The sequence below is a fragment of the Rattus norvegicus genome, chromosome 2 (genome assembly GCF_021556685.1).
Source record: "Rattus norvegicus strain SHRSP/BbbUtx chromosome 2, alternate assembly SHRSP_T2T, whole genome shotgun sequence".
Lineage (NCBI taxonomy): Eukaryota > Metazoa > Chordata > Mammalia > Rodentia > Muridae > Rattus > Rattus norvegicus.
Genome location: NC_141535.1, coordinates 175,061,405 through 175,088,379, shown reverse-complemented (window position 1 = coordinate 175,088,379; position 26,975 = coordinate 175,061,405). Strand labels below are relative to the sequence as shown.

General features: G+C 45.7%; 1 protein-coding gene across 1 annotated transcript; it reads left to right on the top strand.

Annotated features, from left to right (window-relative positions):
• Positions 1-25,641, top strand: Prcc (proline rich mitotic checkpoint control factor). The gene is given in 7 exon segments (NM_001107700.2): positions 1-704; positions 11,632-11,679; positions 13,939-14,505; positions 17,291-17,386; positions 21,932-22,075; positions 24,133-24,198; positions 25,182-25,641. Coding segments are annotated over 7 exon segments (1,470 nt in total). The 5' UTR covers positions 1-242; the 3' UTR covers positions 25,269-25,641.
• The last annotated feature ends 1,334 nt before the right edge of the window (positions 25,642-26,975 follow it).

Sequence of the window (26,975 nt, the reverse complement as noted above, 5' to 3'; positions counted from 1 at the left end):
GGCGGCCATTAGCTGTGTGTAGTTGCTTGGTGCTAGGAGCTTAAGTGTAGCGGGAATTCTTATTCGGTGGAAATCAACCCTGGCCATGGGTTCCTGCCAGGGATAGTTCTAGAGCACGGAGCAAGGAGCGCTTTTCGGTTCCCCGCCTTGCCCGCTGGTAGGGCCTACTAGGCTGCCGGGGCATCCCGGGTCTCAAGTAGGCCTAGTCTGCCAGCAAGGGCGTCCCAAAGGCGGGAGGCGCCATGTCTCTGGTTGCTTATGCCAGCAGCGACGATAGTGAGCCGGATGAGCCGGAGCCGGAGCCGGAGGAAGAGGATGTGGCGGCTCCTATGTCCGGGCCCACTTTAGGAGGCCTGTTCGCTTCTCTTCCCGCACCCAAAGGTCCGGCCTTGCTGCACCCGCCCCCCCAGATGCTGGCCCCAGCCTTTCCCCCGCCGCTTTTGTTGCCCCCGCCCACCGGAGACCCCAGGCTGCAGCCGCCTCCACCTTTGCCCTTTGGCCTGGGCGGCTTCCCGCCACCTGCAGGAGTGAGCCCTGCCGAAGCTGCAGGAGTTGGGGAGGGGCTGGGGCTGCCATCGCCTCAAGGCCCTGGTCTCAGCCTGCCCCCAGCTGTGGGCAGTGTCGGACCCCCCTTGGGGCTTCCCAAGCCAAAGAAGAGAACCGAGCCGGTTAGGATAGCGGCGCCGGAGCTGCATAAGGGCGATGTGAGTATCTGGGGAGGGGGGGCACCTCAAGTCCCATTGGGTTTGAGTTTAGGGGTAGGAGGGACTTGTAGCCATAATGGAGCTCAACAAACTCATCCGTTGACTCAGGGCCGCTAGAATCCTCTTAGAAGGCGGTTAAATTCAGCTGAACTTGTCTGCTATGGGGAGTTAGGGAATTGGCCATGAGGCATTCTGGAACCTGGGGCTTGCTTGCAGAAAGGGATGCATGGTATCCTCGGTACTGACAGACTAAGACGCGTGCCTAGAGACACTCCTTTTCCTTTTAGCATCTTCAACTCGGTTGGCTTGGTTGGCTTCTCTTCGCACATTGAGGTCAGGTGCTCTTAGCGGCACCTGATGTGACTGACAGCTGATAGGACTAATACTCCCGTTGAACATCCAGGACCACCTTATCCTTGCCCCCTCTCTAAACTAAGCAGGCCTGAAGGGTAAAGGACATGAGTGGTGTTAGAAGAAATGGAATATTTATTTCTTTTGAGATGGCCCTAGTATTGTAGCCCAAGCTATCCTTGAATCACTGTGTAGCTCAGCTTGTGCTTCACGTTGTGATCCTCTTGCCTCAAGAGAATCCTAGTGCTGGATTAAAAAGTATATAGCCTCACACATACTAGGTAGACAAATGCTCTTCCACTGGGCTACAAAACCCAGCCCCATTTCCTTTGTTTGAGAAACAGCTTTTCTAGATTGTCTAGGCTGACTTGAATTTTAGCTTGTTCTGCTTCAGTCTCCTCTGTAACTGGGATTATAACCTACACAGCCAAGGCTTGGTAGCCCAGGCTGGCTTGAAATTTAGTAGCTAAGATTGGCCTTAAACTCCATATCCCCCCCTTCATCTACTTTCCTGAGAACTGGGATTACAGCTGAAACACCATGCCTGCTTTATGTAGTTTACCTTCATGTCTAGGGCTTTGTGCATGCTAGGCAAACATTCTTCTCAAATGAGCGATATCCTCAGCCCTAACATACTATTTACAGATATGAACTGGATTCCAGTATGCAAGATCTTATTAGAGATTGACAACGGGATCTGTGTAAATCTTAGTTTCACCACCTAGATATTGTCAAGGCTATGTGAGCATTAGGATATAATTTCTAGAAGAGGCAGCTAAGATTATATTGCTTTCTTGTTTATTTGTTTGTTTATTTGATGGTCTCTATGTAGTCCTAGATGCCCTACAACTTGCTCTATAGACCAGGCTGGCCTTGAACTCAGAGATCCTCTAGCCTCTGCCTCTTGGGTTCTGGGATTAAAGATTTGTGCCACCATGCCTGACTTACGTTGTTTTCAGCTAGATGTTTAAGCAAGAAAGGCCAAGATCTCTTCCATGAGGACTTCTGGGATAAAGGAGGCAACATGTGACAGTTCTCTGCTTTCTGTCTTTTAGTAAATGAATTGGTCCATCCTGGGCTCCTTTGCTAACTCTGCTCTTCTTTAGTTTTCCCAAGCTACCAAGGCCATCTTTATCTTCGAGTCTCTCAGTTTCCCTCAGTAGCTGTCTTGTTCTTTTCATCACGCTCTGTCAAGTCTTGACAGGAGCGTTCTCAGCACCCCGGCCTGCCTGGTTACACTGTCCTTTGGAGACAGGGTCTTACTGTGCAGCCCTATCTGGCCTAGAACTTGCTACATAGATCAGGTTTGGCCTTAAACTCATGGAGATCCTCCTGCCGCTGCATTGTGAGTGCTGGATCAAAGGTGTTAGCCACCATACCTGGCCTTGCTTTTTCTCTGTAGTTTAACCAACCACCTTATTACCTTATATTATATATTTAGCTTTTCTCCCTTTTCTGGTATAGAAACTCCATGAAGGCAGAAGTTACTTAGGACCCTACATTTTTTTTTTACTTACTTTTGAAATTATAATTATGATATAATTACATCATTTTCCTTTTATACTTCCTTTCGTTTTCTTTTAAATTTATGTTAACATGCATGGGTGTGTGTGTTTTGTATGTATAGATGTATTTGTACATATATAACCTGCTCAGACCATATGTTGTTCTGTATGTTTTCAGGGATGGTCATTCGGTATTGAACAACCATGTGGGGAAGACGTTTCTCTACTCTAGGCATTTGTTAGTTGCCTGTAGTTTTTTATGTAGGGTTGAGGCTGTTGTCCTTGTCAGCTCATGTCAAGGCAGTCATGTTGGGGAAACTCGGTGGGTGTAGTTTCTGATGTTACTAGGAGACACAATGTCATAGCAAACTGCAGATCACCTGACTGCCCCCCTCTTCCCTAATGTTACCTCAGCTGTGGCTGTAGGAGTTGTTGGTAGATGTATCGGCCCATTGGGACTGGGCATCTCAACTCTGCATGTTGATTTGTTGCTGTGGTTTTCAATGTGGGTCTCCATCTGTTGCGAAGAGAAAATATCCTTCATGATTGGGGGGGCACTCTGAATTTTTTTCTGAATGAATAAACCCAGATTCTTTCTGGAAGGAGATCCTGGAGTCTCCAGTCTGCTTCAAAACTTCCTTTCATATCACCTGTCCTTTATTCTTGCCTGAGTTTGTCATTTCTTGGTCTAAGATTTTACAAATGCCTTCTGTTTCCCCCATTGAAACTAACCTTGATCTTGATTTAACTGTGGCCAAAGAAAGCCCATCCATGAATGGACCAGAAAGGTAATCTGCCTGCTGCTTCTTTCCTCTCCTCTCCTCTCCCCCTGGAATTAATTGTTTATTATATTTGCTATATGTGGGGAATTCTTCTCTCACAGTGACAGCTGTGGAAAGGCTCATCTCTTGCACAAAGGTAGCATCACAACAACTTGCTGGGATACATTTGTAATCCAGCTCTTGAGAGGCTGAGGCAGGAGGAATGCCTTGAGTTTGGCACCCCCTGAATTTTCATAGCCAACAGGATTACAGAGCAAGACCTTGTCTCAAATATCCAAAAAAAGAAAAAAAGATTTGTGGTGTGGAGGTTGTAGTTGTAAAAGTGGCAGAAAACAGAAAGCTTTTTTTATTTGACCCACTGAGGTTCTGAAGTGTGAAGGAATTGTAGTCCACTCAATGCCACACCCTAGCTGTTTGTTTCCCAGTTATGTTCAAATTGGTAGTTTTGTTCTTTAAACATAACTCTTAGGGAGAGGCAGCCTAAGAATAGTGAAGGTTCTCAGGTGTGTTTTTTGAATTTTCTAGACAGGGCTTCTCAATTCAGCACTCAGGCAAGATTTCTTTGAGTTTTAGGCCAGCCTCTTCTACAGAGTGAGTTCCAGTACAGCCAGAGCTACACAGAGAAACTCTGTCTTGAAAAACAAAAAACAAAACAAGACAAGGTTTCTTAATCTCAGAGATGACCTGCCTCTGCCTCCTGAGTGCTGGGATTAAATGCTCGGCTGTCGGTCGGTGTGTTTTATGTGGATGTTTGAGTGTGTCTGTACACCTCATGCATGTAGTGTCCATGGAAGCCAGAAGAGGGCGTATAATTCCCAGAACTGGACGTAGAGCTAATTGTGTTCATGTGGATACTGGATGTTGAACCTATATCCTCTGGAAGAGCAGCCAGTTCCTTAATTGCTGAGCCATCTTTCCAACCCTGTGACTTGGTCCTTAAAGAGCTATGTCCCTTCTGGTTCTAATAGCTCTGGTTCTGAGCATGTCGTGCATATCGAGGGCCCTCTCTGCATGTCTGCTGAATGATTTAGGTTTTTCTCTTGCTGTGCAGAGACACCACGACCACAGCAGCTCTTATAAAGAAAAACATTGGAAACATGTGGCAGACCTGTGCTAGAAGGGTAGCTGAGAGTTCTACTTCTGGACCCATCTGCAGGAGGAAGAGGCTTAGCTTCTGGGACCTCAAATCCCACCTCCAGAGACACGCCTCCAACAAAGATATTGCCTATTCAGATCTAAGAGTGCTACTCCCTGTGAGCCTATGGGGTGAGGGGGTGCAGTTTCTTTCAAGCCGATACACATGGATAAGCTCATTGCCTTAAAGAAAGTGTTTTGGGGTTGGGGATTTAGCTCAGTGGTAGAGCGCTTGCCTAGGAAGCGCAAGGCCCTGGGTTCGGTCCCCAGCTCCGAAAAAAAGAACAAAAAAAAAAAAAAAAAAGAAAGTGTTTTTTGTTGTTTCGTTTTTAGAATTTTAGTACTTCTTAGGTTTGTTTCAGGGGAAAAAGGGAAAACCACCATCTTGGGTATTTGTTTGTTTTCTAAGTTTCCTTTCATTCATCAGTGCAGCAAACTGTAGTCCAACCCTTGATTTGACCTAGGCCCGGTTACCCAGTGATCTGTTGTTCATGGGCAGAGGCGTCCAAATCAACCTCAGACATCTTTCCTCTTCCTTGAGGATCGTCATTTCTTCCCCTTTTTCCATCGTGAGTGCTTGTGTGCATGCACATGGATTCAGATCCTTTGCCTCAACTTTCCTGGTGCTGGGATTATAGGCATGTGCCACAAGCCGGGCTTCACTCAGCTTGGCTTCTGATTTAACGGAGTATGATCCATGGAGTGGGCGATTTTTTTTTTCTTTCCCCTTTATTGTTCTTCTTGGGGTTTGTTTTGTTTTTAAAGAGACCATAGCATCTGGCAATGACTTTTTTTAAAAATTTATTTAATGTATAAGTATCTGCATGTATACCTCCATGCCAGAAGAGGGCATCAGATCCCCATTACAGGTGATTGTGAGCCACCATGTGGTTGCTGGGAATTGAACTCAGGACCTCTGGAAGAGCAGTCAGTGCTCTTAACCGCTGAGCCATCTCCAGCCCCTGCTCTTCTTGTTCTTACTGAAACTTTACCGAAATCATTGGTTGGTTTTTCTAGGCCAACAGGATGAAGATACTAAAAAAGTCAGACTTAGGATAGCAAGTCTTTGTGAGAATTTTCATAATATATTGTGACACAAATAGTTTTAGGGTTGGTTCCTTGTTGAATGTGGGAGCACACACCTTTTTTTTTTTTTTTCTTTTTTTTTCAGAGCTGGGGACCGAACCCAGGGCCTTGCGCTTGCTAGGCAAGCGCTCTACCACTGAGCTAAATCCCCAACCCCCACACTTTTAATTCTCAACACTCAGGATGTAAAAGCAGGTGGAGCCCTGTAGTATCTGGCCTCCACTTCTGTTAGTGCTAGGCTCTTTACTTTACCAAGAAGGAAATGGGTTTAGAGAACACTGACAAGTTTCCTCAAGCCATATAGTTTTGAAATGGAGGCAGAGGTTAGATTTGAACCTATGAGTGCTTGACTCTTTTGATACTTACTGAAAAGATAAGGAGAAGACCCATGGGCAGGCACAAATCAGAAAGGAAGACAAACACGCTAAATAGTGAAAACAGAATCCTAACCCAAGGGCAGATAAGAGACCAAAGAGTTAAAGAAGTTGATGAATCCAGCTAATGAGATAATAGTATAATTCATTTGGAGTCTGGAGAGGTGGAGTGTCTGTTCTTAACCTTGATTTCCTACTTGGCTCCTGGCCCTGATAACCGGTGATTGCTTTTTGGAGAGAGTCTCGGAACCAGAGCCTGAGAAGATAAGAGGAAGGCGGCCGTGGGGAGTGGGGCACTGATAGATGCCGAGATCCCGCTGGCCTTGGCCTAATGGAACATGTCTGCTTCCGCTCTTGCTCAGCAGTCTCTGGGTGTGTATATTGTCACTCTTGGCAGCTAGAGAGGATGGTGGTGGCCACTGAGGTTTAGGGGTTTGTGAGGCTAAGAAGTATAACAATGCTATCCCCACCCCAGTTTACTCAGTAGTTCAGGTTGAGAGGCACAACAGTGCTGTGTGACATTATTCCTGGAGAGTTGTGAACAAATGTCTCCTTACCCCAAATAGGGGACCTACAACAGACCGAAATATACTACCAAAGTCCACCTGGGTAGATCATGGAGTTTATTAGGGTTATAAGTATTCGCAACTGGGGCAGGAGAGCTGGCTTAGTAGCTAAGGGCACTGACTGTTCTTTCAGAGGACCCAGGTTCAATTCCCAGTATCCACATGGCAGCTCACAACTGTAACTTCTGATCCAGGGGTCTGATACCCTTACAAAGACATAATACACACAGGCAAAATGACAATGGACATAAAATAAAAATATACATCATGAAAAAAGTATTCACAACTCAGAATTGACAGTCAAAGGAGCATTGGTGAGTGCCCACAAAAGTTCTGCCGGACCGTAGGCTGTTCTACAGTTAGAGATGCCTACATTCTATTCTATCAGAAAACAACTTAAAAACCCCAAGCTTCTCTAAAACCCCCAAAAGATACATTTCTTCAAAGCTTATTATAAAGTATTTTATTGATATGCTTTTTGTATACCTGTATACTTGGGAGACCACATAAAAATTTCCCCGGCCAAAATGGTGAGAGATGTTTAAGAAGCCCGGCTGTATTTGCACAATCGAACCCAGGGAGAGCCTCATGCTAGGTGAGTGCTTTGCTACTGAGCTTCAGCCCCAACAGCACTCACTGGATTTTCTTTTCTTTCTATTTTTTTTGGGGGGGTGGGGGTGGGGGTGGGGTTGTTGGGATAATTTCTTTATGTACTTTGTCTCCCGTCAGTTTGTGGTCAAGTTCCTTGGTGCCCAGGAGTGCACCATAGCTTCTCTGCATAGTGTACAGTAGAGTCCCATGTTTCCAGCTACTCCTGGGGTTAGGTTGGGAAGGTTTGTGAAAGGACCAGGAAGTGTGTCTATATTGTTTCCTCATCTACTGGTACCCTTGTCATTCTTTGAGAATATGCTGTCTCTAACCTTCTCTCCTGAGACCTGGAATGGTCAGGCCTGCATTTGGATTGTTCTACCCGTTAGACCATCTCACCAGCATTCCACCTTGTTATTTATAACAAGCTTTTCTGCTAAGCTGGGTTAGTTTACAAGCTCCCAGGATCGGCCTGTCTCTCATCCCTGTCTTATTGGGGTTACAAAGTTACAAGCACCAGTAGCTGTACCTGACTTTGTACATGGTTCTGGAGTTATGAACTCTTTCACAGCCAACACTGACCAACTGAGGCATCTCCTTGGCCTCTTAGCAGTTTGTTTGTTTGTTTAGTTATGTATTTGCCTGCTTGCTTCCTGGATGTGTTGTGTCTGGGAGTCTGACATAGATCCGTGTCACAGGATAATTTATAAAGGCTTCTCAGCAGAAACTTGGAGAAGGATGAATGTGAGTGGTTATATCAGAAGTAGTGGCATATTTGACCTGGTCAGTCGGTAGGGATATTATGTATGTGTTTAAATAATAAACATCAGTTGGGAGTAGTTCACACCTTTAATCCCAGCATTCGGAAGCAGAGGTAGCAGATCTTTGTGAATTTGAGGCCAGCCTGCTCTACATAGAGAGTACCAGGACAGCCAGGGGTACATAGATCCCTTTTAAATACACAAAACCAAAAACAAACAACAAACCAGGTTATCAATATTATATTGAAAACAGTCTGACATTTAAAGAGAAATTGAATTTTCTTCTCACTGCTGATCTGGCCCTCATTTCTGTGAGCCTGTAGGACAGTTTGTCTCCACTGTGACAGTGGCCCCTGTGTTTCACAGGCTCTAAGAAAAGAGGACATTATAAGGCATGATGAATAATCCCAGCACTTGGAAAGCTGAAGCAGGAGAATTGCTGAGGGTTCAGTGCCAGCTTGGCTACAGAGTGAAACATTGTCTCCAAAAAACAAACACAAGAAATGAAAACTCCACAAACAAAAAGGATGGTCTTCAGGTGCCCCAGAGCTGTTCTTAAACATATGGGAGATACTTAAGTTAAGGTGTGTCCAGGACCCATGATAACGAAGGGAACAAGATGTTGGGGTTTCCTGAGCTCTCTAGGAGCAGAAGGCCGGAGTGTATGTGGAGAGGTGTAGGAAGGAATGGGAATCGAAGAGAGACAGGGTTGAACATGCTCAGATGGGGATGTTCACACCTTTTTCTTGGTTGAGTGTTTCTTATGGTGAGGGGGAGAGCATGATAACCCTGAGCTCTGCTGGAACCTTGGTTTATATGCATTTTCTTGGACAGTAGCCCATACAGTCTGCGTCACTGTGACAGGGATCGTACTATTCTAGCTAGCCTTGGGTAGTCGGAGTAGCTGCATTTCCCACCCAGTAAGTGATATGGCTGCCACAAAAGCCTGTGTTCTGATTTGTCCTGTTCCGTATGAGACCCAGTGTGACTTCAGTGTGGTCCTCAGGCTCCGACACTGTTAGGATGATGTTACTGTAAACAGTGAAATGGGTATGTTTTTTTCAATACACAGATCATTACAAGTTCAGGGCTGCCTCAAAAAACACAGATTCCATGCACACATAGTGCTGCACTCAGAGTGGCCATACTCACTGAGGGAAGCTTGGACTACGTCTGATTTATTATTATTACCTGATTTCACAGGTATTTGGGCATTTGTCAAGTAAGTTCGTTCTTTCTTTCTTTCTTTCTTTCTTTCTTTCTTTCTTTCTTTCTTTCTTTCTTTTATCCAAGTTCTTTGTGAGCAGATCACACAGAACATCTGCCCAGTTTAAATGGCCCAGGTTGTATCTTTGAAGACTAGTGTCTACTACTCTTGATGCCCAGGCCTTTAAAATAAAACAGTGTCAGGCTGGCCTCAAACTCACAAAGATTCTCCTCCCTCTGCCTCCTGGGTGCTGGGATTAGAGGTGTGTACCACCAAGGCAGCCTAATCACCTTTTCTTTATAGATGCCTAGATCAAGACCATGGAAAGGTAGATGTGAGAAGTCACTGTTGTTGTTGTTAATGGTGGTGGTGGTGGTGGTGGTAGTGTTCTTATTTACTAGGAAAAAGTTTTTAATTTTAAGATTTATTTATTTTAAGATATATACATTTTTTTCTTTTTTTTTTTTTTTTCTTTTCTTTTTTTCGGAGCTGGGGACCGAACCTAGGGCCTTGCGCTTGCTAGGCAAGCGCTCTACCACTGAGCCAAATGCCCAACCCCGATACATTTTATTTTTAAGTGTGTGTGTGTGTGTGTGTGTGTGTGTGTGTGTGTGTGTGTGTGTTGGGAGGAATATCAACAGTGAGAACAGTGCCCTTACAGGCCAGGAGAGAGTGTTACAGGCACTTGTGAGCTATCTGATGTAAGGGAACTGAACTCAGGTGCTTTTAAGAGCAGGGGGTACTGTTACCCACTAAGTCATCTCTCCAGCCCCTATTTATTTATACATGCCAGGCAGATTTTATCCCATTGAATTGTGCCCCTACTCTTTGTGTGTGTGTGTGTGAGTGCACATGTGTGTGCACACACCATGGTAGGTGTGTGGAAATCAGAGGACAACTTTGTGGAATCTCTTTTTTCCATCTTTACATAAGGTTTTGGGATCAAGCTTAGGTTGCTGGGTTTGTGTAACAAACTTCTTTACTGGCTGAACTACTTCACTGGCTCTTAATTTAAATTTTGCTTTGGGGCTGATGAGATGGCTTAGCAGGTAAAATTCGGTTGGGGATTTAGTTCAGTGGTAGAGCGCTTGCCTAGGAAGCGCAAGGCCCTGGGTTCGGTCCCCAGCTCCGAAAAAAAGAAAAAGAAAAAAAAGAAAAGAAAAAAGAAAAAAAAAAAGCAGGTAAAATGCTTGCTGTACAGATCTGAATTGAGCTCATTAGCTAGAGTCCTTCTAAAGATGAAAGGAAAGAACCAATTGATGAGAGTTGTTCTCTGACCTCTACACACTAACTATGGCCTGTGTGCCCCTCCCCCAATAATAATAAATAAACTTTTGTTTTATTTATATGTATTTTATGTATATATGTGTCCATGTGACCACATTGGAGTCAGAGAACTTTTGGGACCCTACTTTGTTGAAGAAGGGTCTCTTGTTTTGCTGTTGCACAGTGTACCCCATCCGGGAACTTCTGACCAATTCTTTTGTCTCCCCTCTTGCTGCAGGAATGCTGGGGTTACGGGTGTGCACTATTGTGTCTGGCTTTTCATGGGCTTCCGGGGATACAGTTAGATTGTCAGGCTTGCATGTCAAGTCTTTACCTGCTGAGCCACCTCCATGGCTCTCGGAAGTACTTATTTAAAACAGCTTTAAACAGTGTTCTTTTTAATTATGTATATGTGTGAGTGCGTGTGAATATGTGTGCCTAAAACAAACTTAAGCTCACAGAGGTTCACCTGCCTCTTGTGCTGCGACTGAAGGCAGCCACTGCATTTGGTCAAAAAAAAAAAAAAAAAAAAAAAAAAACTCAGGCAGGTCTTTTCAGTGTGGCCCCTGTTGAGTCCAAAGGCTATTAGCTAGTGGCCTCCTTTTTCAGTCAGGATCTCTGAGCCATCATTTTCCTGACTTTCCAGGAAGGATGGTGTCTGGCACACAATAGATCAGACTTGGAGAGAGAATGGATTTCTCCAACGGTTTTGACCTTTAATGCCTCATAGAGGAGCAGTTAACACACCACTTAATCCCACTGAAGCTTCCCAGTTGTGTGGTCATGCAGTCTGGGTAAGTGGTTTAAAGTGAAACTGAGGGATGGAGAGATGGCTCAGTGGTTAAGAACACTGACTGCTCTTCCAGAGGTCCTGAGTTCAAATCCCAGCAACCACATGGTGGCTCACAGTCATCTGTAATGAGATCTGATGTCCTCTTCTGGTGTGTCTGAAGACAGTGACAGTGTACTTATATGTAATAAATAAATCTTTTTTTTTTTTTTTTTAAAGAAAGCGAAGCTGAGGTTGGGTGAGATTGTGGGCCAAATTCCATCATTAAGTGGATGCAGTTATAAGACTAAGTCTGGCATTGTTTTGCACCAAGGATCAAATGGAGGAAATGGTCCCATTTCAACAGCAGAAACTGAGGCGGGAGCGGCTGCAGTGGGCTAGTGTGACTGCAGCTCTGCAGAGGTGCTCACAGGCGTAATGGCCTCTCTGCTGTTCAGTCTTTTATAAGTATTTGATGAGTGTGTTTCTTCTACTGTCCCACAACACTCATGCTTTACTCTGGTTCTTTTTCTCGTAGTCAGATTCTGAGGAAGATGAACCCGCAAAGAAGAAAGTTGTCCTGCAGGTAAGCTTGGTACCATAGCTTTCCATCTCCTTCTGGGTTGTTTCCAGAAAGTTAGGACTTAGAGTGCCCAAAGGTTTTCAATCGACAACTAGCACATTTGCAGGTAATTGAGGACTGTTTTGGTCTGACTTTGGTTTTCAGTGTAGCTGTTTTGAGTCTGATGCACCCCGCTTTTTCTCATTCTTTCCTGGCATTAGCACAATGGAGTTGCCCTCTCTGGAAGGACAGGCCCTGGTAGGAGCAGAGACTGTCACTTAATTCAGTCCATTATATTTCAGGTAGAAAGATTGTTTAGGTGGGGGTGGGGTGTGTAAGTGTGTTTGTCAGATGATGATTGGGAACATCTGTGCTGTAAAATTGCCTGTTGTGTTTCTAATCTGGAAATGGATACTCAGACAGCACTTACTTTGTACTGGGTAACATTCATTTCAAATGCCTTACCAGTGTCTAGTTGAGTCCTTCTTCATTGGAGGGCCTGAATCCTAGGTTATGACCATAGTTTACATGAGGAAGCTGAGGACTTGCCAAAGTCAGACAACTGGTGCGGGCGGAGCAGGGATTACACCTGTGTCAGGGGTTCTGACTCCGAAGTCCAAGTCTGGTCCTGGGGAATCCAAGCAGCTGTTGTGCTTGGCTGCTTCTCAGCAAGCAAGAACAGAAGTCTCAGCTGAGTGACCTCTGTGATTGGCTGGTTACCTTTACTCTGGTTCTCTTGAGTGTCTTCCAGTTGCCTGTACACTCTCTGATTCATGTTTTATACACTCTCTGATTCATGTTTTATACACTCTCTGATTTCATGTTGCTCTTATATCTTGGGGGAAAAGCGCCTGCCTTATATGGTGCTTGTCTTGGAGTTCACATACGCAGTGTTGAAGTTGTCCCTTCTTTTCACTTTGTTAAGGTGTCACTTCTAGTTTTGGCAGGTCTTAGGACAGGGTCGTGTGGACATCAAAAGGACTCTTGGTGAAGGTAGTGTGGTATGTGTGTTGATAATGAGAGCTGAAGGAAAGGCATTGGAGAAGCCAGTGACCCAGCGGTTCTCTCATCAGTGGCTTCCTGTGGTAGTAGACTTACTTGAAAGGCACTCCACAAATGAAGCGCTGTCTTTCAGTTGGTGAAAAAGTTGCGCACAGGGAGATGACCTGTGAAAGCAGAGTGGAAGCCTGGCCCTGCAGAGTGCTGTGTGGGGTGATCCCAGATGGTGCTAAGAAGTTGAACACTTCTAAGGTGGCCTAAGCAGGGATCCTGACCTCCCACCCCCAGCACCTCACCCTGGTCCTGTAAGCTTAGAGAGCATTGAGAAGGGCCCTCCTCCAAGTGAACACTTCTCCTCTGCCTGGCCTGCTTGCCTCAGAAGTTCTCTTTAACTCGTTGTGGGAATTTCTTGGCTGAATAGGTACCCTGATGCTCCAGGACACAGTAATCTTACTCCACTGTCCCTTTTCTATTGATACCTCTCTGCACTTAGGGTAGACCAGCCCTTTAGCATACAGAAAGCAGTATCTAGGCAGTTCATGTGAATAAGAAGAGCTCTGGAGGGGCGGGGCCAATTAGTATACAAACCAATAAGCTAATTGCTTGACTGTGGCATTAGCCACATAGAGGGTATTCCTTGGGTAGATTGGTAGAAGGAGCTTTTAGTAACAGGTACAGATATCTCTTGTGCTTGATTAGTTACCACTTTAAAGAAGGGAGAAGTTAAATATTCAGTTGTTTTTAAGATTTATTTTTATTTTCTGTATATGAGTGTGTGTGTATATATATGCATCATGTGTGCCTGATGGCCGCCAAGGTCAGAAAAAGAAAGGTATTAGATCCCCTGAAGCTGTAGTTACCTGAGGTTGTGGGCTGCAATGTATGTGCTGAGAACTAAATCCTGGTTGCCTGGAAGATGAACAAGTGCTCTTGATCACTAAATGATTTCTCTGGACTCAAGACTTAGGTTTTTAAGAAGAGCTAATGTGAGATTGAGGTCATGTACTGTATTTACTGAAGACATGGAGTTCAGGTAGGATCTGTGTCAGATAATCATGGAACTAGGCTGGGCAGAGCCGAGCCAAGATGGCCTGTCATTGTGGAAAACATCTACAGTAAGTCCTGGAGCAGGAGGGCTTGAGTGCATGGACATAACAGAGCATCAAGGGTTGTGAGGGCCTTAGAGAAGCACAGAGCTATGATCTTGTTTGTCATTATTGCTAGTGCATAACATGAAGTCTCACCTGTCTTTCTTCTCTCTCATTCCAAACCTGGGCTCGCTAGGGATCCGGCGAGGGGACTGGTTTGTCTGCCTTGCTTCCCCAACCTAAAAACCTGACTGTGAAAGAGACTAACAGGTTGCTCCTGCCCCATGCCTTCTCCCGGAAACCCTCAGATGTCTCCTCAGATGCTAAGCCCTCTAGACTGGCTTCTAAGACCAAGCCCGCCTCACTTGCTCCTGTTTTGGGTACCACAACCACCACTCCATCACCCTCTGCCATCAAGGCTGCTGCCAAGAGTGCTGCCCTGCAGGTGACAAAGCAGATTACACAGGAGGATGATGACAGCGATGAGGAAGTTGCTCCTGAGAACTTTTTCTCCCTCCCTGACAAGGCTGAGCCACCTGGAGTTGAGCCATACCCTTACCCTGTCCCCACTGTCCCTGAAGAGCTGCCTCCAGGCACAGAACCAGAACCAGCTTTCCAGGACGATGCAGCCAATGCCCCCCTTGAGTTTAAGATGGCAGCAGGGTCAAGTGGGGCTCCCTGGATGCCGAAGCCTGGGGACGACTACAGCTACAATCAGTTTTCCACATATGGCGATGCCAATGCTGCTGGTGCTTATTATCAGGTAGGTAAGGACATAGAGGGCAGGCCCAAGAGAATTGGAACATGGTGCTGAAGGAGATTGAACCAGGGATATGACCTATGGGTCATGTGATTTTCTTATATCCACTATGTCTCAAAACAGTACTTTTATTCTGAACAGATCTAAATTGCCCAAGTATTACAGGGTAAATCATGTCATTAACCCTTTCATTCTGTATGTTAGCTTTCTGTTACTGTGATAGAAGTCTAGAGGTAATCTGCTGGAGAATAATGGCTTATTTTGACTCAGAGTCTCAGGCTTTAGTTCATGGTTGCTTTGCTTTTGGGCCTGTGACCATACATTTGCTACATTACTGCTGGGCAGTATATCATGGCACTGTGCAGCAGAGGAGCTACTCAATTTATGCAGGAAGCTAAGAGAAAAGAAGGGTCTAGAATCCTATGGGATTATACCACTGATGACCTTTTTTCCTTCCAGTAAACTCCACATCTTTAATAGTCCCACCACCTCCCAATAGTTTTAGTGGCTGGTGTCCAAGTCTTTAACACATGGATCAGCAGGAGACACTGACCCAAATATAGAATTTTGAAAATGGAAATTTATTGTGGGTGGTGGTGGGAGATTTAACATAGGAGAGGAATGGTCTTGAGTCCCTTGAATGTGGATAGATATTGAGGAATGGGGAAGTTTGGTGTAAGCTTCTGGGTAGCAGGTAGTGTCATAAGGGAATATACGAACAAAGTCAAAGCAATTGTCAAGACAACTTCTTTTGGCAAAGCAAGTATCCTAGAACCCCCTCAGCTAGCCAGCACACAGTGCTAAGAAAGCCTCTGTCTTTTTTTTTTTTTTTTTTTTTTAAGATTTATTTATTTATTATATATAGGTACACTGTAGCTGTCTTCAGATACACCAGAAGAGGGCATCGGATCTCTTTACAGATGGTTGTGAGCCACCATGTGGTTGCTGGGAATTGAACTCATGACCTCTGGAAGAGCAGTCGGGTGCTCTTAACCACTGAGCCATCTCTCCAGCCCCCCCCTTTTTTTTTTAAGATTTATTTTATGTATATGAGTACACTGTGGCTGTCTTCAGACACACCAGAAGAGGACATAAGATCTCATTACAGAGGGTTGTGAGCCACCATGTGGTTGCTGGGAATTGAACTCAGGACCTCTGGAAGAGCAGTCAGTGCTCTTAACCACTGAGCCATCTCTCCAGCCCTTTCCTTTCTATTTTCTTCATTGCTTTCTCCCCTCTTTTCCTATCCCCTCTAATTTGAGTTCTGTTTTCTGGCCTCAGCCTCCTTGGTGCTGAGATTATAGACGCTTACCACTGCACCCGGCTTTGCTTAGGGATTTTCTGTTGTGCTTTTTTGTGTGATGAATATGAAGTATGTTTCTCACCTAGTTTCTAAGAGGCATGTTCTTAGCGGCCTTTCAGACAAGCTTGAATGTACTGATGACTGCAGCTGAGGCAGCTGGGGCTATGGAATATCAGGACTCTGTCTCAGAGACAAACAGTGCAGCAAGGAGAAAACTGTTGGCGAGGCAGGGGGGCCTGGTTTCTACCTTGTCTCCTCTAGAATCTGTATTCATGTTTGAGGGGAGCTATTACATTCACGAAGTGCACAGCTCTTTTTTTTTTTTTTTTTTTTTTTTTTTTCTTTTTTCTTTTTTTCGGAGCTGGGGACCGAACCCAGGGCCTTGCGCTTCCTAGGTAAGGGCTCTACCACTGAGCTAAATCCCCAGCCCCGAAGTTCACAGCTCTTAACAAGTGTAGTTCATTCCCAATTTTTTTTTTTTTTTTTTTGGTTCTTTTTTTCAGAGCTGGGGACCGAACCCAGGGCCTTGCGCTTCCTAGGCAAGCGCTCTAACACTGAGCTAAATCCCCAACCCCCATTCCCAATTTTTAAGCATCATATGTATGTATGTGTGTGTGTGTGTGTGTGTGTGTGTGTGTGTGTGTGTGTGTGTGTGTATGTATGTATGTATGTATGTATTTTTGAGACAGCATCTCACTATGTAGTTCTAGTTGTCCTGCAACTTACTACATAGACCAGGTGACCTTGAACTCATAGAGAGTCACCTGCCTCTACCTTCTGAGTCCTGGGATTAAAGGTGTGTGCCACCATGCCCAGCAACAAGTAGCTCATGGTACATGTTTTTTTTTTCTTTTTTTTTTTTCCCCCGGAGCTGGGGACCGAACCCAGGGCCTTGCGCTTCCTAGGCAAGCGCTCTACCACTGAGCTAAATCCCCAACCCCGTATGGTACATGTTTATAGTCAGGCTGCCTCTGATTCCCAAATGCAGACTCCAGGGAGAGAGCCTACCTTTTATGACTGACTGCAGGATCATAGCACATGGCCAGGCAGCCCCCTGAAACTGTACAGTAGGGATGGGAAGGGAGGGGAGGGCAGGAAGGAGGGATGACCTGGTCTGTGAGGTGATGGGGCTCCTGATCTAATAGCACTGCCTTTTCTTCCCTGCTCACGGCAGAGGTTGCTGTGTCTTAGGGACAGGTCAGGTCTGGCTAAGGGCACTGGAGAGGTGAGGTGGGCCTTATACTGGGAAGCAGCTAAGGGAGAGCAGGGCAGAGCAGGAGAGAGAGTGCATTCTTTGTCACCTTCTCTAAAACAACACCTCTCCCTGGATGATGCCGATGAGGGGGCTGTAGGGACTGTTGGTGAGCAGAGGGAGGTCCTTGGATCGCCTGAGGGGCTTTGGTGGGGGCCTCTATCTGCCTTTCCCATGCACTTTGTTTTGTCTTCATTATGCCCTCAGTTGTATGTTCTCTGTTCTGGCTATAGGATTATTACAGTGGTGGCTACTACCCTGCACCGGACCCGGCTCTGGTCCCTTCCCAGGAAATTGCCCCTGATGCCTCCTTCATTGATGATGAAGCAGTGAGTTAACAAATATATTACTTACTTTTCTGTTGCTATGAGACAATACCAGGATCAAAAATAACCTATTGAAGGCGTATTTTGGTCTTAGAGTTCTAAAGGGACGAGAGACCATCAGGGTGGGAAGGCATGGGGTCAAGCAGCTTGCAGGGGAGCAGGGATAGGTGGGAAGCTGAGAGCTCACTTCTCCATTCACACACAGGAAACAGAGAACAAAGAAAGTGGGACAAGGCTATAAACTCTCACAGCCACCACCAGTGTTCCAGCAAGACTGGACCATCTCCCCAAACAGTACCACCAGCTAGGGACTGTGTTCAAATACCTGAACCTAATAGGGGAGAATTGTCTTATTTAAACTACCACAAAGTCAGAATGACTTTCTATTTCCTGTGCTAGGGATCAAACACAAGGCCTTGTGTTTGTTAGTCAAGAAGTAGACCACAGAGCTCTATCCTAAGCTCATAAGTGGCCTTTATTTAAATCTAAGATTTATTTTATTTTTAGTTATGTATATCTTTATGTATGTGTATCTTTATGTATATGTACAGAAGTGTAGGTAGCTGCAGAGACCAGCAGGGTCAGGCCTCTTGGAGCTGGGGACTATGTAGTTGTGAGCTGCTGTGGGCGCTGGAAACTAAATCCAGGTCCTCTGTAAGAACAGTGCTCATTCTTTTTTTTCTTTTAAGATTTTATTTATTTTATGTATGTGAGTACACACCGTTGCTGTCTTCAGACACACCAAAGAGGGCATCAGATCCCATTATAGATGGTTGTAAGCCACCACGTGGTTGCTGGGAATTGAACTCAGGACCTCAGGCTCTTAACCACTGAGCCATCTCTCCAGCCCAGCAGTGCTCATTCTTAACAGAGAATCTCTCCAGCCCCACCAATGACCATTTTTTTTTTTTTTTTTTTTTTTTTGGTTCTTTTTTTCGGAGCTGGGGACCGAACCCAGGGCCTTGCACTTCCTAGGCAAGCGCTCTACCACTGAGCTAAATCCCCAACCCCACCAATGACCATTTTTGACACCAGGTTTCAAATCTGAAGCTAAAGGGAAAAGTTTTCTTGGTTAGGTTTTGCTTTGCTTTTGTTTTGTTTGTTTGTCTGAGACAGGGTGCCACTGTGTAGCCAGACTGGTTTTGAACTTGGAAGTTTTCTGTTCTGTTTTCTGACTGCTGGGATTATAGGGAGTTATTTATTTATTTATTTTCTTCTTCTTCTTTTTTTTTTTTTTTTTTTTTTTCGGGGCTGGGGACCGAACCCAGGGCCACTGAGCTAAATCCCCAACCCCTATTTATTTATTTATTTATTGACTGATTTATTTATTTGAGACAAGGTTTCTTTGTGTAGCCTTGGCTATCCTGGAACTCACTGTGTAGACCAGGCTGGCTTCAAACTCTGTGATCCACTTGCTTCTGCTTCCTCAGTGCTGGGGCTAAAGGTGTGCACCACCACCACACCTGATGGAAGTTTATTTTTAATTAAAAAGAATTTTACTACATCTTAATTTTTTGTTGTACATATAGATGTATAGACACATTGTCTTAGCCAATGATTAAAATATCATGAACAAAACCAAAACAAAACCCAAAAACACCTTGGGAAGGAAAGAGTTTATTTCATCTTTCCAGCTGTGGTCTCTGTTATCTAGGGAAGGCAAGGCAGGAACCTGAAGACTGGAGCTGACACATAGGCCATGCATGCTTCTCAAGGCGTATGTAGCCTGCCTTCTTGTAGCACCCAGGCCCACCCAGGCAACACCTGCAGTGAGCTGGGCCCTCTCACATCAGTCATCAATTAAAAAGTGTAGCACAGGCTTGCCCACAGATCTATCTAGTGGGGGTGTTTTCTCAATTGAGGTTTCCACTTCCCAAATGACTCTGGCTTTTGTTAAGTTAACATAAAACTAACTAACAAACAAAACCCCAACAATAGCTTGTGTAATGGCAGTTAAATTTTTCCTTATGAAAGTAAGTTTGGGGCAGGCCAGGGCTGGTATCACAGCTCCACAAAATGGTTTCTGCTGAGTTGTGCTGCTATCTCTAGTCTTGATTCTCATGCTAGCAGCTGGAATGTTTGCCATTACTTCTGCATGGGAGCTACAGCAGGATGGAGAAAGCCAGGAGGGACATTTCCCTTCTCTTTTGAGGACTTCTAGAACTCCCTAGGGTACTTGCCCTTATGACTAGGTAAGAGTCTGTTCTCATGGCCAGATCTGTTTTCAGTGAGGCTCATAAAGCAGTTTTTTAGTTGAATGATAATCTGGCACCAAAGAAAGGGATAGTGTATTTTGAGAGACACCTAGCAATTGTGATCAGTATCCCTGTGTTTAACTTGATTGACAGGCAAATTGAAGGATGCCCTGTGGCCTTCAACCCAAGATCAAGATACAACAAACTGTCCTGTCTGCAAGAAAGTTGCAGTTTAGTCTTAGGGAAAATAATTCTCTGTTCAGTTTCTCCAGAAAGGTGACTGTCCTTTGCTAGTCTTTGTTCTGACTGGTAGCTTGTGCATCCACTCCATTGAGTAGTATCTTTGAGGCAAGTGCAGCTAAACATTGACTCAGCAGCCATGGTAGTTTCTTGTCCCAGCAGTCACACCAGATCTTGGGTCTCACCCACGCTGCCCAGTGTTCCAGGTGATCTGGGTTTTTCCTCTCCTTTTTTTTCTTCTGTTTTCTCTCCTTCCCTACTCTCCTGATGGGGTTTCTGGTCTCAGAGTCATAGCCGTTCTCCTTCCTTGCCCTCCTCAGTGCAGGTATTCTAGGTGTGTACCTGCCATGCCCAGATGGTTCTTGCCCCATCCTGTCTTTTTCTTTCCTTTGCTAATCTTTGTTAACTTTTCTCCTCCTTCCTTCTTCCAGAGGACAAAAGAACAGGAGTATTATAGAGAATTCCTTGGCCTTTTGAGACTCCCTTACTATCCACCCCACATTCTCTTTCTTCATTGTTTCTTTGGGGTGGAATCTGACGACACTGATACCAATGCAGTAAGAAGGAAATGGTGGAAAGAGAACTGATGGGTTGCCTGATTTTAATCTTTGAGGGTGACCTCGAACTCCCTGTGTAGCCAAGGATCACCTTGATTCTCCCTTTTCTGCCTCCAGAATGCTGAGATTACACCTGTGTGCCATTAGGGCCGGTTTACAGGACTGGGGAGACAACCAGGGCTTAGTACCCACTTGATGTAGTACTCTAGTGAATCACAGCCCCAGTCCTGAAAGGATATTTAGGAGAAATCTTACAGCTTTTCCCCTTTAGTATTTTGGGTCTTGCTCTGATTCTTCATGCTGCTTCATTCATTAGGAGGCGGGCACAGGCTCTTGTTGCCAGGCCTCGTGTGATCTGAGTTTTATTGATATTGTGAAAAAAGGGAAGCAATCTCCACAAGCCGTTCTCTGATTTCTACACATGTGCCTTGATCTGAATGTGTGTGGTCTCTATCTCTGTCTCTCACACACAAATAAAATGCAATAAAAAAGAAAAGGTACACTAAGCAACAACAACAACAAAAATCCAGAAAACAAACTACTGAACTTAAAGACTTCTGTCTCTGCCTCCCAAGTTGCTGGGACTGCAGGTGTTTGCTGTCAGACTCAAGTTTACCCTCAATTCCTTTAAAAAAAAAAGCCACACACACCCACCTTTGATTTTATTTATTTTTATTTTATGTATTTGGGTATTTTGCCTGTATGTCTGTGTCCCACATGCATGCAATTATACATGGAGACCAGAAGAGGGCATCGGTTACCTGGAACTGGAGTTAGATTATTCTAAGCTATCATTCAGGTGCTGGGAATTAACCCTGCAGACAGTGCTCTGTAACTGCCGAGCCATGTCTCCAGCCCCTTCCTCTCAGTAAGTTAGTTTTGTTTTGTTTTCGAGACAGAGTTTCTCTGTGTGTAGCCCTAGCTGTTCTGGAGCTTGCTTTGTAGACCAGGCTGGCCTCAAACTCACAGAGATCCATTTGCCTCTGTGGGTTAAAGGCTTGCACCACCGTCCCCTGGCCTATCCTCATTTCTTAATTTGAAAGTTGTAATCCTAGTCCTTGGGAGACTGAGGCAGAAGGATTTTGAATTTGAGGCTATCATGGTTGTGTCCAAAAACAGAAATGAAGAAAGGTGTAATAGACCTTTCAGGCAGGCACAGTTATGTGGTTTGCACTTAGGGATCTCCACAAGTCCTCTGGCCACGCTGGCTTTTGACTCCAAGAGGCCTCCTGAGAAACAGCCCTCTTGCCTGGCATCATGGAAGCTGGTAGAGATCAGGTGAAAGGAAGTATTTCAGAGAGAAACCGGGTTGGGGATTTAGCTCAGTGGTAGAGCGCTTGCCTAGAAAGTGCAAGGTCCTGGGTTCGATCCCCAGCTCCGAAAAAAAGAAAAAGAAAAAAAAAACTCTTTATCAGAGAGAAACCAAGGGCATAGCATCTGGGGCACAGAGCCCAGCACTGCTTTAGACCAGAGGCGGGTTCTTAGCAGTGTCTCCTGCTCTCCTCACCCACTTCCCAGACGCCTGCACTTCTGTTTCTATATCTTTTCTTTTTCAGTTTAAGCGGCTACAGGGCAAGAGGAACCGAGGGAGAGAGGAAATCAACTTTGTGGAGATCAAAGGTGATGACCAGCTCAGTGGGGCTCAGCAGTGGATGACCAAGTCACTGACAGAAGAGAAAACCATGAAGTCCTTCAGCAAAGTAAGTGCGAAAGACCATTTGGGTGGCCTACTTAGAAGGCCACAAGGTGTTCTTGACCTGCACCTCATCTGACCCATTGTTATCTCAATATACCTGTGTATGTTTAGCCAATACTGTTGTCCATGGGAATGAAATATACACCGAGCTTCATGGGAACAACTCTTGCTTTTTAGAGCTTTACAGAATCTTAACAGCTGTCCAGCTGCTGGTGTGGTCTGGTTGTTGGGAATGAATGATTGGATCGGCTTCCCAGCTGCTGGAAGATCTCTGGTGTGTGTCTCTTCCCACAGATGAGACTCTACAGCTGCTCTCTAATCACGCCAGTCTCCATGCTGCTAATCTGGGAGCTGGCTCAGCCTGTCTTTGGGGAGTGGGCACAGCAGTTCTTCAGAGGTTCTAGGCCCTGGGTCCCAGGCATGTTGTTCTTCTTTTGCTACTGTTTCCATAGTTTGTTTTAGCTAACTGCTGTCTCTGGGTGTTCTTGTTTCCCACACTAAGGGCCTTCCCTGTGCTCATTTTCTTCAGTCAGTATGCTCAATGTCTCTTCACTTAGCACTGAGTAGTATGGACACTCAGGAGTTTGCCGTGGGTGGGGTAGCTGGATGCGAGCAGCGTGCTAGCAGCACCAAGGTCGAGGGTTTTATGTAACACCACCACCACCGATTGGTTTTTCTTTGTTCTATGGTCACAGATGTCCTTCCAGGCCCCCATCATTTATTTTAACTGAATGTTGGCCGTCATACAGGATAGAGTAAAGGACTGTGGTTAGAGCAGCATAGATCTATCACTGTTTACTGGAAAAACCACTTAGGAGAAAGGGCTTTGCTAGCTTGGACTTGAGAGGCATCCTCACAGGCAGCTGCCGGTGTGCTCACTGTGGGAGGCACTGAAAGTCTGCCTGCATCACCTTCCATTGTAACATTACAATTACAGTTGCAGTGCATTGAATAGCAAGCTAGAATCTGGTCTTTTCCCAACCCTGGGGTGTTGTCCTATTTCATTTTGTTGAGCTTGCTTTTTAAGAGAAGAAAGGATAGAGTCCCCTCTCTCCCCAAGAAGTTGACAGCAGAGTTGGGAAGAGATTTAAGGACACTTGAGTGTAAATGATTACAGTGCAAATTGATTACATAAGTGCTGAGGAGACTCTGGGGAGGAGTTTTGAGAGTTGGGTGGGGCTGGCGAGAAAGCTTCTAGCCCGAGACAGCTCTGGCAGAGGACAGAAAAACCACACAGTGAAAGCTCAGACCAGTATAGATCTTGACAGTAAATCGTTTGCATCAAAGTGTGGTTTGCAGTTGAATGTAGTTACTGGTGGAGGTTGGAAGATGGATCGAGGAAGAATGAGCTTGTGAACTCTGTCATCCCAGGGAAGTGGTTGATGTGTCCCAGGACAGGACAGGACAGGACAGGACAGTTTCAGCCAAAGGTGATGCATGAGAGGGCTTAGTAAGTGGTAGGTAGGAGCCAGACCAGACTTCTTGCCAGGCTGGAGAGAATAGGACAGAAATGAAGGTTTAAGAGGCAGATGGAGGGGTTGGGGATTTAGCTCAGTGGTAGAGCGCTTGCCTAGCAAGCGCAAGGCCCTGGGTTCGGTCCCCAGCTCCGAAAAAAAGAAAAGAAAAGAAAAAAAAAAAAAAAAAAGAGGCAGATGGATAGGAAGTCTGGAGGTCAGCAGATCACATGCCCATGGCATAAAATCTGTCCTAGACTTACGACAAGCTAATGTCTGTAGGCAGAGCCTGGAGCTTGGGCTAGCGGGAGAGAGACAAAGAATTCCTGTCCTGACCTCAAAGAATAGCCAGTCTGTTGGGGATTAACAGGCTGCGTCTCGCAAGGATTCTCACTTTAGATTTGTTTTTCATAATGGCTCTAATAGAAGGTCAACTTTGTAAGTATACAGACACAAAAACAGCTCCAAGTTCACTTGCTCTCCCTGAAGATTTGGGCTGTGTGTCTGATGCCTCAGTTCGTCAGCCTTACACTGCCCAGGCACAGGAGAAATTTGTCTTTCCATTTGTGAATTAAGGACTGCTTTTTGTTTTTGTTTTTTCTTGTAGAAGAAAGGTGAGCAACCAACTGGCCAGCAGCGGAGGAAACACCAGATCACATATCTAATTCATCAGGTGAGGATGCTCAAGGCTCACAGGATTCCATTCAGTGGGGATGGAGTTAATGAGGTCGGGTCCCAGGCACCCTTTGGTTAGACATGCTCGCTTGTTCTCCATGTGACCACTAGGGGGAGGCTGTGTTCTTAATATCATTCCCCTTTGCCTCTGGTTCAGGAGTCTGGCTCAGGTGCTTAGTGAAACCATGTCATGTAAGAAAGAAGTTTATTATGGGATTCTTTTGGGTGTTTTTTAAAATTTCACGTATGTGAGTACACTGCCCCTGTCTTCAGGCACACCAGAGGAGGGCATCACATCTCATGGTAGATGGTTGTGAGCCACCATGTGGTTGCTGGGAATTGAACTCAGGATCTCTGGAAGAGCAGTCAGTGCTCTTAACCGCTGAGCCATCTCTCCAGCTCTCTTTTGGGTCTTTTGAGGCAGGGTTTCAAGCATTCCAGGCTATAGTCTAGGATGACTTTGAACTTCTGGTTCCCTCAGGTCTGCCCCTTGGCAGTGCTGAGATTTGTGGGCGTGTGCCTCTCTGGTTTCTAAGGTGCTGGGGATAGAACTGAGTGCTTCCTGCAAGAACTCTACCAGCTGAGCTTCATCCTCTCTATTAAAGTTGATTAGTACATTTTATTTCTCGTTTGTGTGTCTGTATTTACTTAGATGTGTGCCACAATGTGAGTAGAGAGGTCAGGACAGATTTCACTGTTCGTTGTTGTTGTGTTCATCACACAGGTCCCAGGGGCTGAAGTCAGCTCTCAGCCTTGCTGGCTGGCACCTCTACTCACTGAGCCATCAGTCTTGGTAGTCCCCAGAAGGCTTTTTCAATAGAAACTTTATCTGTTTTATTTAAAAAAAGAAGAAGCAGCAGCAGCAGCAGCTGGATCTGGGATGCACAGTGGTGCTGTGTGAGCCTAGTTTGTCTGAAGGCTGTGGGTGTGATTCCTAGTGAGTCTGCCCACTGTGACTCTCTACCCCCTCTTGTGTTCTAGGCTAAGGAGCGGGAGCTGGAGTTGAAGAACACGTGGTCAGAAAACAAGCTCAGTCGCCGGCAGACCCAAGCCAAATATGGATTCTAGGGCTCAGGAACTGATGGCCCAGGACCTCCCGTTGGCACAGTTGGCTCAACCCCAGCTTCACCTCCAGGACCCCAGCTGCTCTGTGTCCAGGACCTCTACCCTGAGGACTCGGCCCTCACGTCCGGGAGAAGGAACATATTTGATAGATTTTTCTTAACAAGTTAGAAAATCCAGCTCTCTGTGCTGGGGCTGGAAAGACTCGCGTGCTGCCCCAAGGATCTATGACCTTGGTTGGGAGTTCTGCTCCTGTCGGGTGTGATGAGATGGTGAACTCTCCCACCATTTCTTTCTTTCTTTCCTTCTTTCTTTCTTTCTTTTTTTTTTTTTTTTTTAAAACAGGGATGTCTGTTCAAATAAAAACATTTGAGTGTGACGGATGCTGCCTACACTGTGTCTGGATCTCAGAGTTAAGCTTGTGCAAAGCACCCCCTGCTAAGCACCTGAGTGACTTCTTAGTGCTTTGCTTCCCCTTTGCCCATGGTATCCACTGACCACCCCGGGAGCTGCTGGTGTCTCACCTGCAGGCGTGATTATCAGGCTCGTGATCCCCAAATGTGGAGCGTATTGCTGGTCTCAGGTGACTCAAAATGGACTTGTCAGTGTGGGTGTGGTGCAGTATGCCTGTGATCTCAGCATTCAGGATGCGGAAGTCAAAGGATCGTGAGTTCAAGGCCAGCCTGAGTTATAGTACCAAGACCCTACCTTTAAAAGAAAAAGAAAGCGCAAGGCCCTGGGTTCGGTCCCCAGCTCCGAAAAAAAGAACCAAAAAAAAAAAAAAAAAAAAAAAGAGAAAGAAAAAGAAGCAGTAGAATCAAAGGGACACCCAGCAGGTTGTGGCAAAACATCCCGTTTCCAGAGAAAATCAAATTAACACTGAGGTCAAGGGCGTGGACTGGTTTGGAGTAAGTCGTGTTCACCACTATACCACAATATACACAGGTTAATTTGCAAGCTAGGCATAGAAGTCGGAGGCTAGAGAGAGATCTCCATGGAGACTTCAAAACCTCTGTGTGTTTTGAAGAAGGGGTATGGAAGGGAATGTAGCATAGGAGCTGTGGAGTGCTATGTGCACACCAGGAACAGCACGCAGTGCAGTATCTTCCTTTCAGATCAGGCAGGGCTCAAGCAGGGATGATCACAAACTGTACAGCATGCATGAGTCAGCTGCCAGGGATCAGAGAGCCCTACCTGCTCTGCAGGAACAGAGTGGTAGACTCCAGCCTGTCGGTGCCAGGCAGAGGAGCCATGCAGGGCACCGTGCTTCGGCCTACTGCTGATGGGAAATACCGGGCAGGGTTTAGTAGTGTTCAGCCGACGTTTGAAGAGGTTGTGGTGGAACTAGGGTCCAGTAGACTGACATCTCAGTTTCTGGTTCTGTGTATGGAGGTAAGTCGAGGCGTCTGTTTCTCATTAAGTATGTTGTAGGGTTTCATCACTTACAGGAAAACTAACAGCTTATCTGAAATCTGACCTACTTGGGGTTGGAGCCAGACAGGGCTCTGAGTCCCACAGGGACTGCAGTTCGGATGTGTGCATCCAGCCATTCTCAGCAGGGAGCATCGGCTCCGGCTACACTCCCTGTCCACTGGGGTTCAGAGCTGGGGCTCATAGTGGGCTCAGCAGGGCCGGGAGGTCTTGAGATCCCTTCGCGCCAGGCGCTCTCTGGGCCTGGCATGCTCTAGGTGCAGTTCTAACCACCTGTGCTGT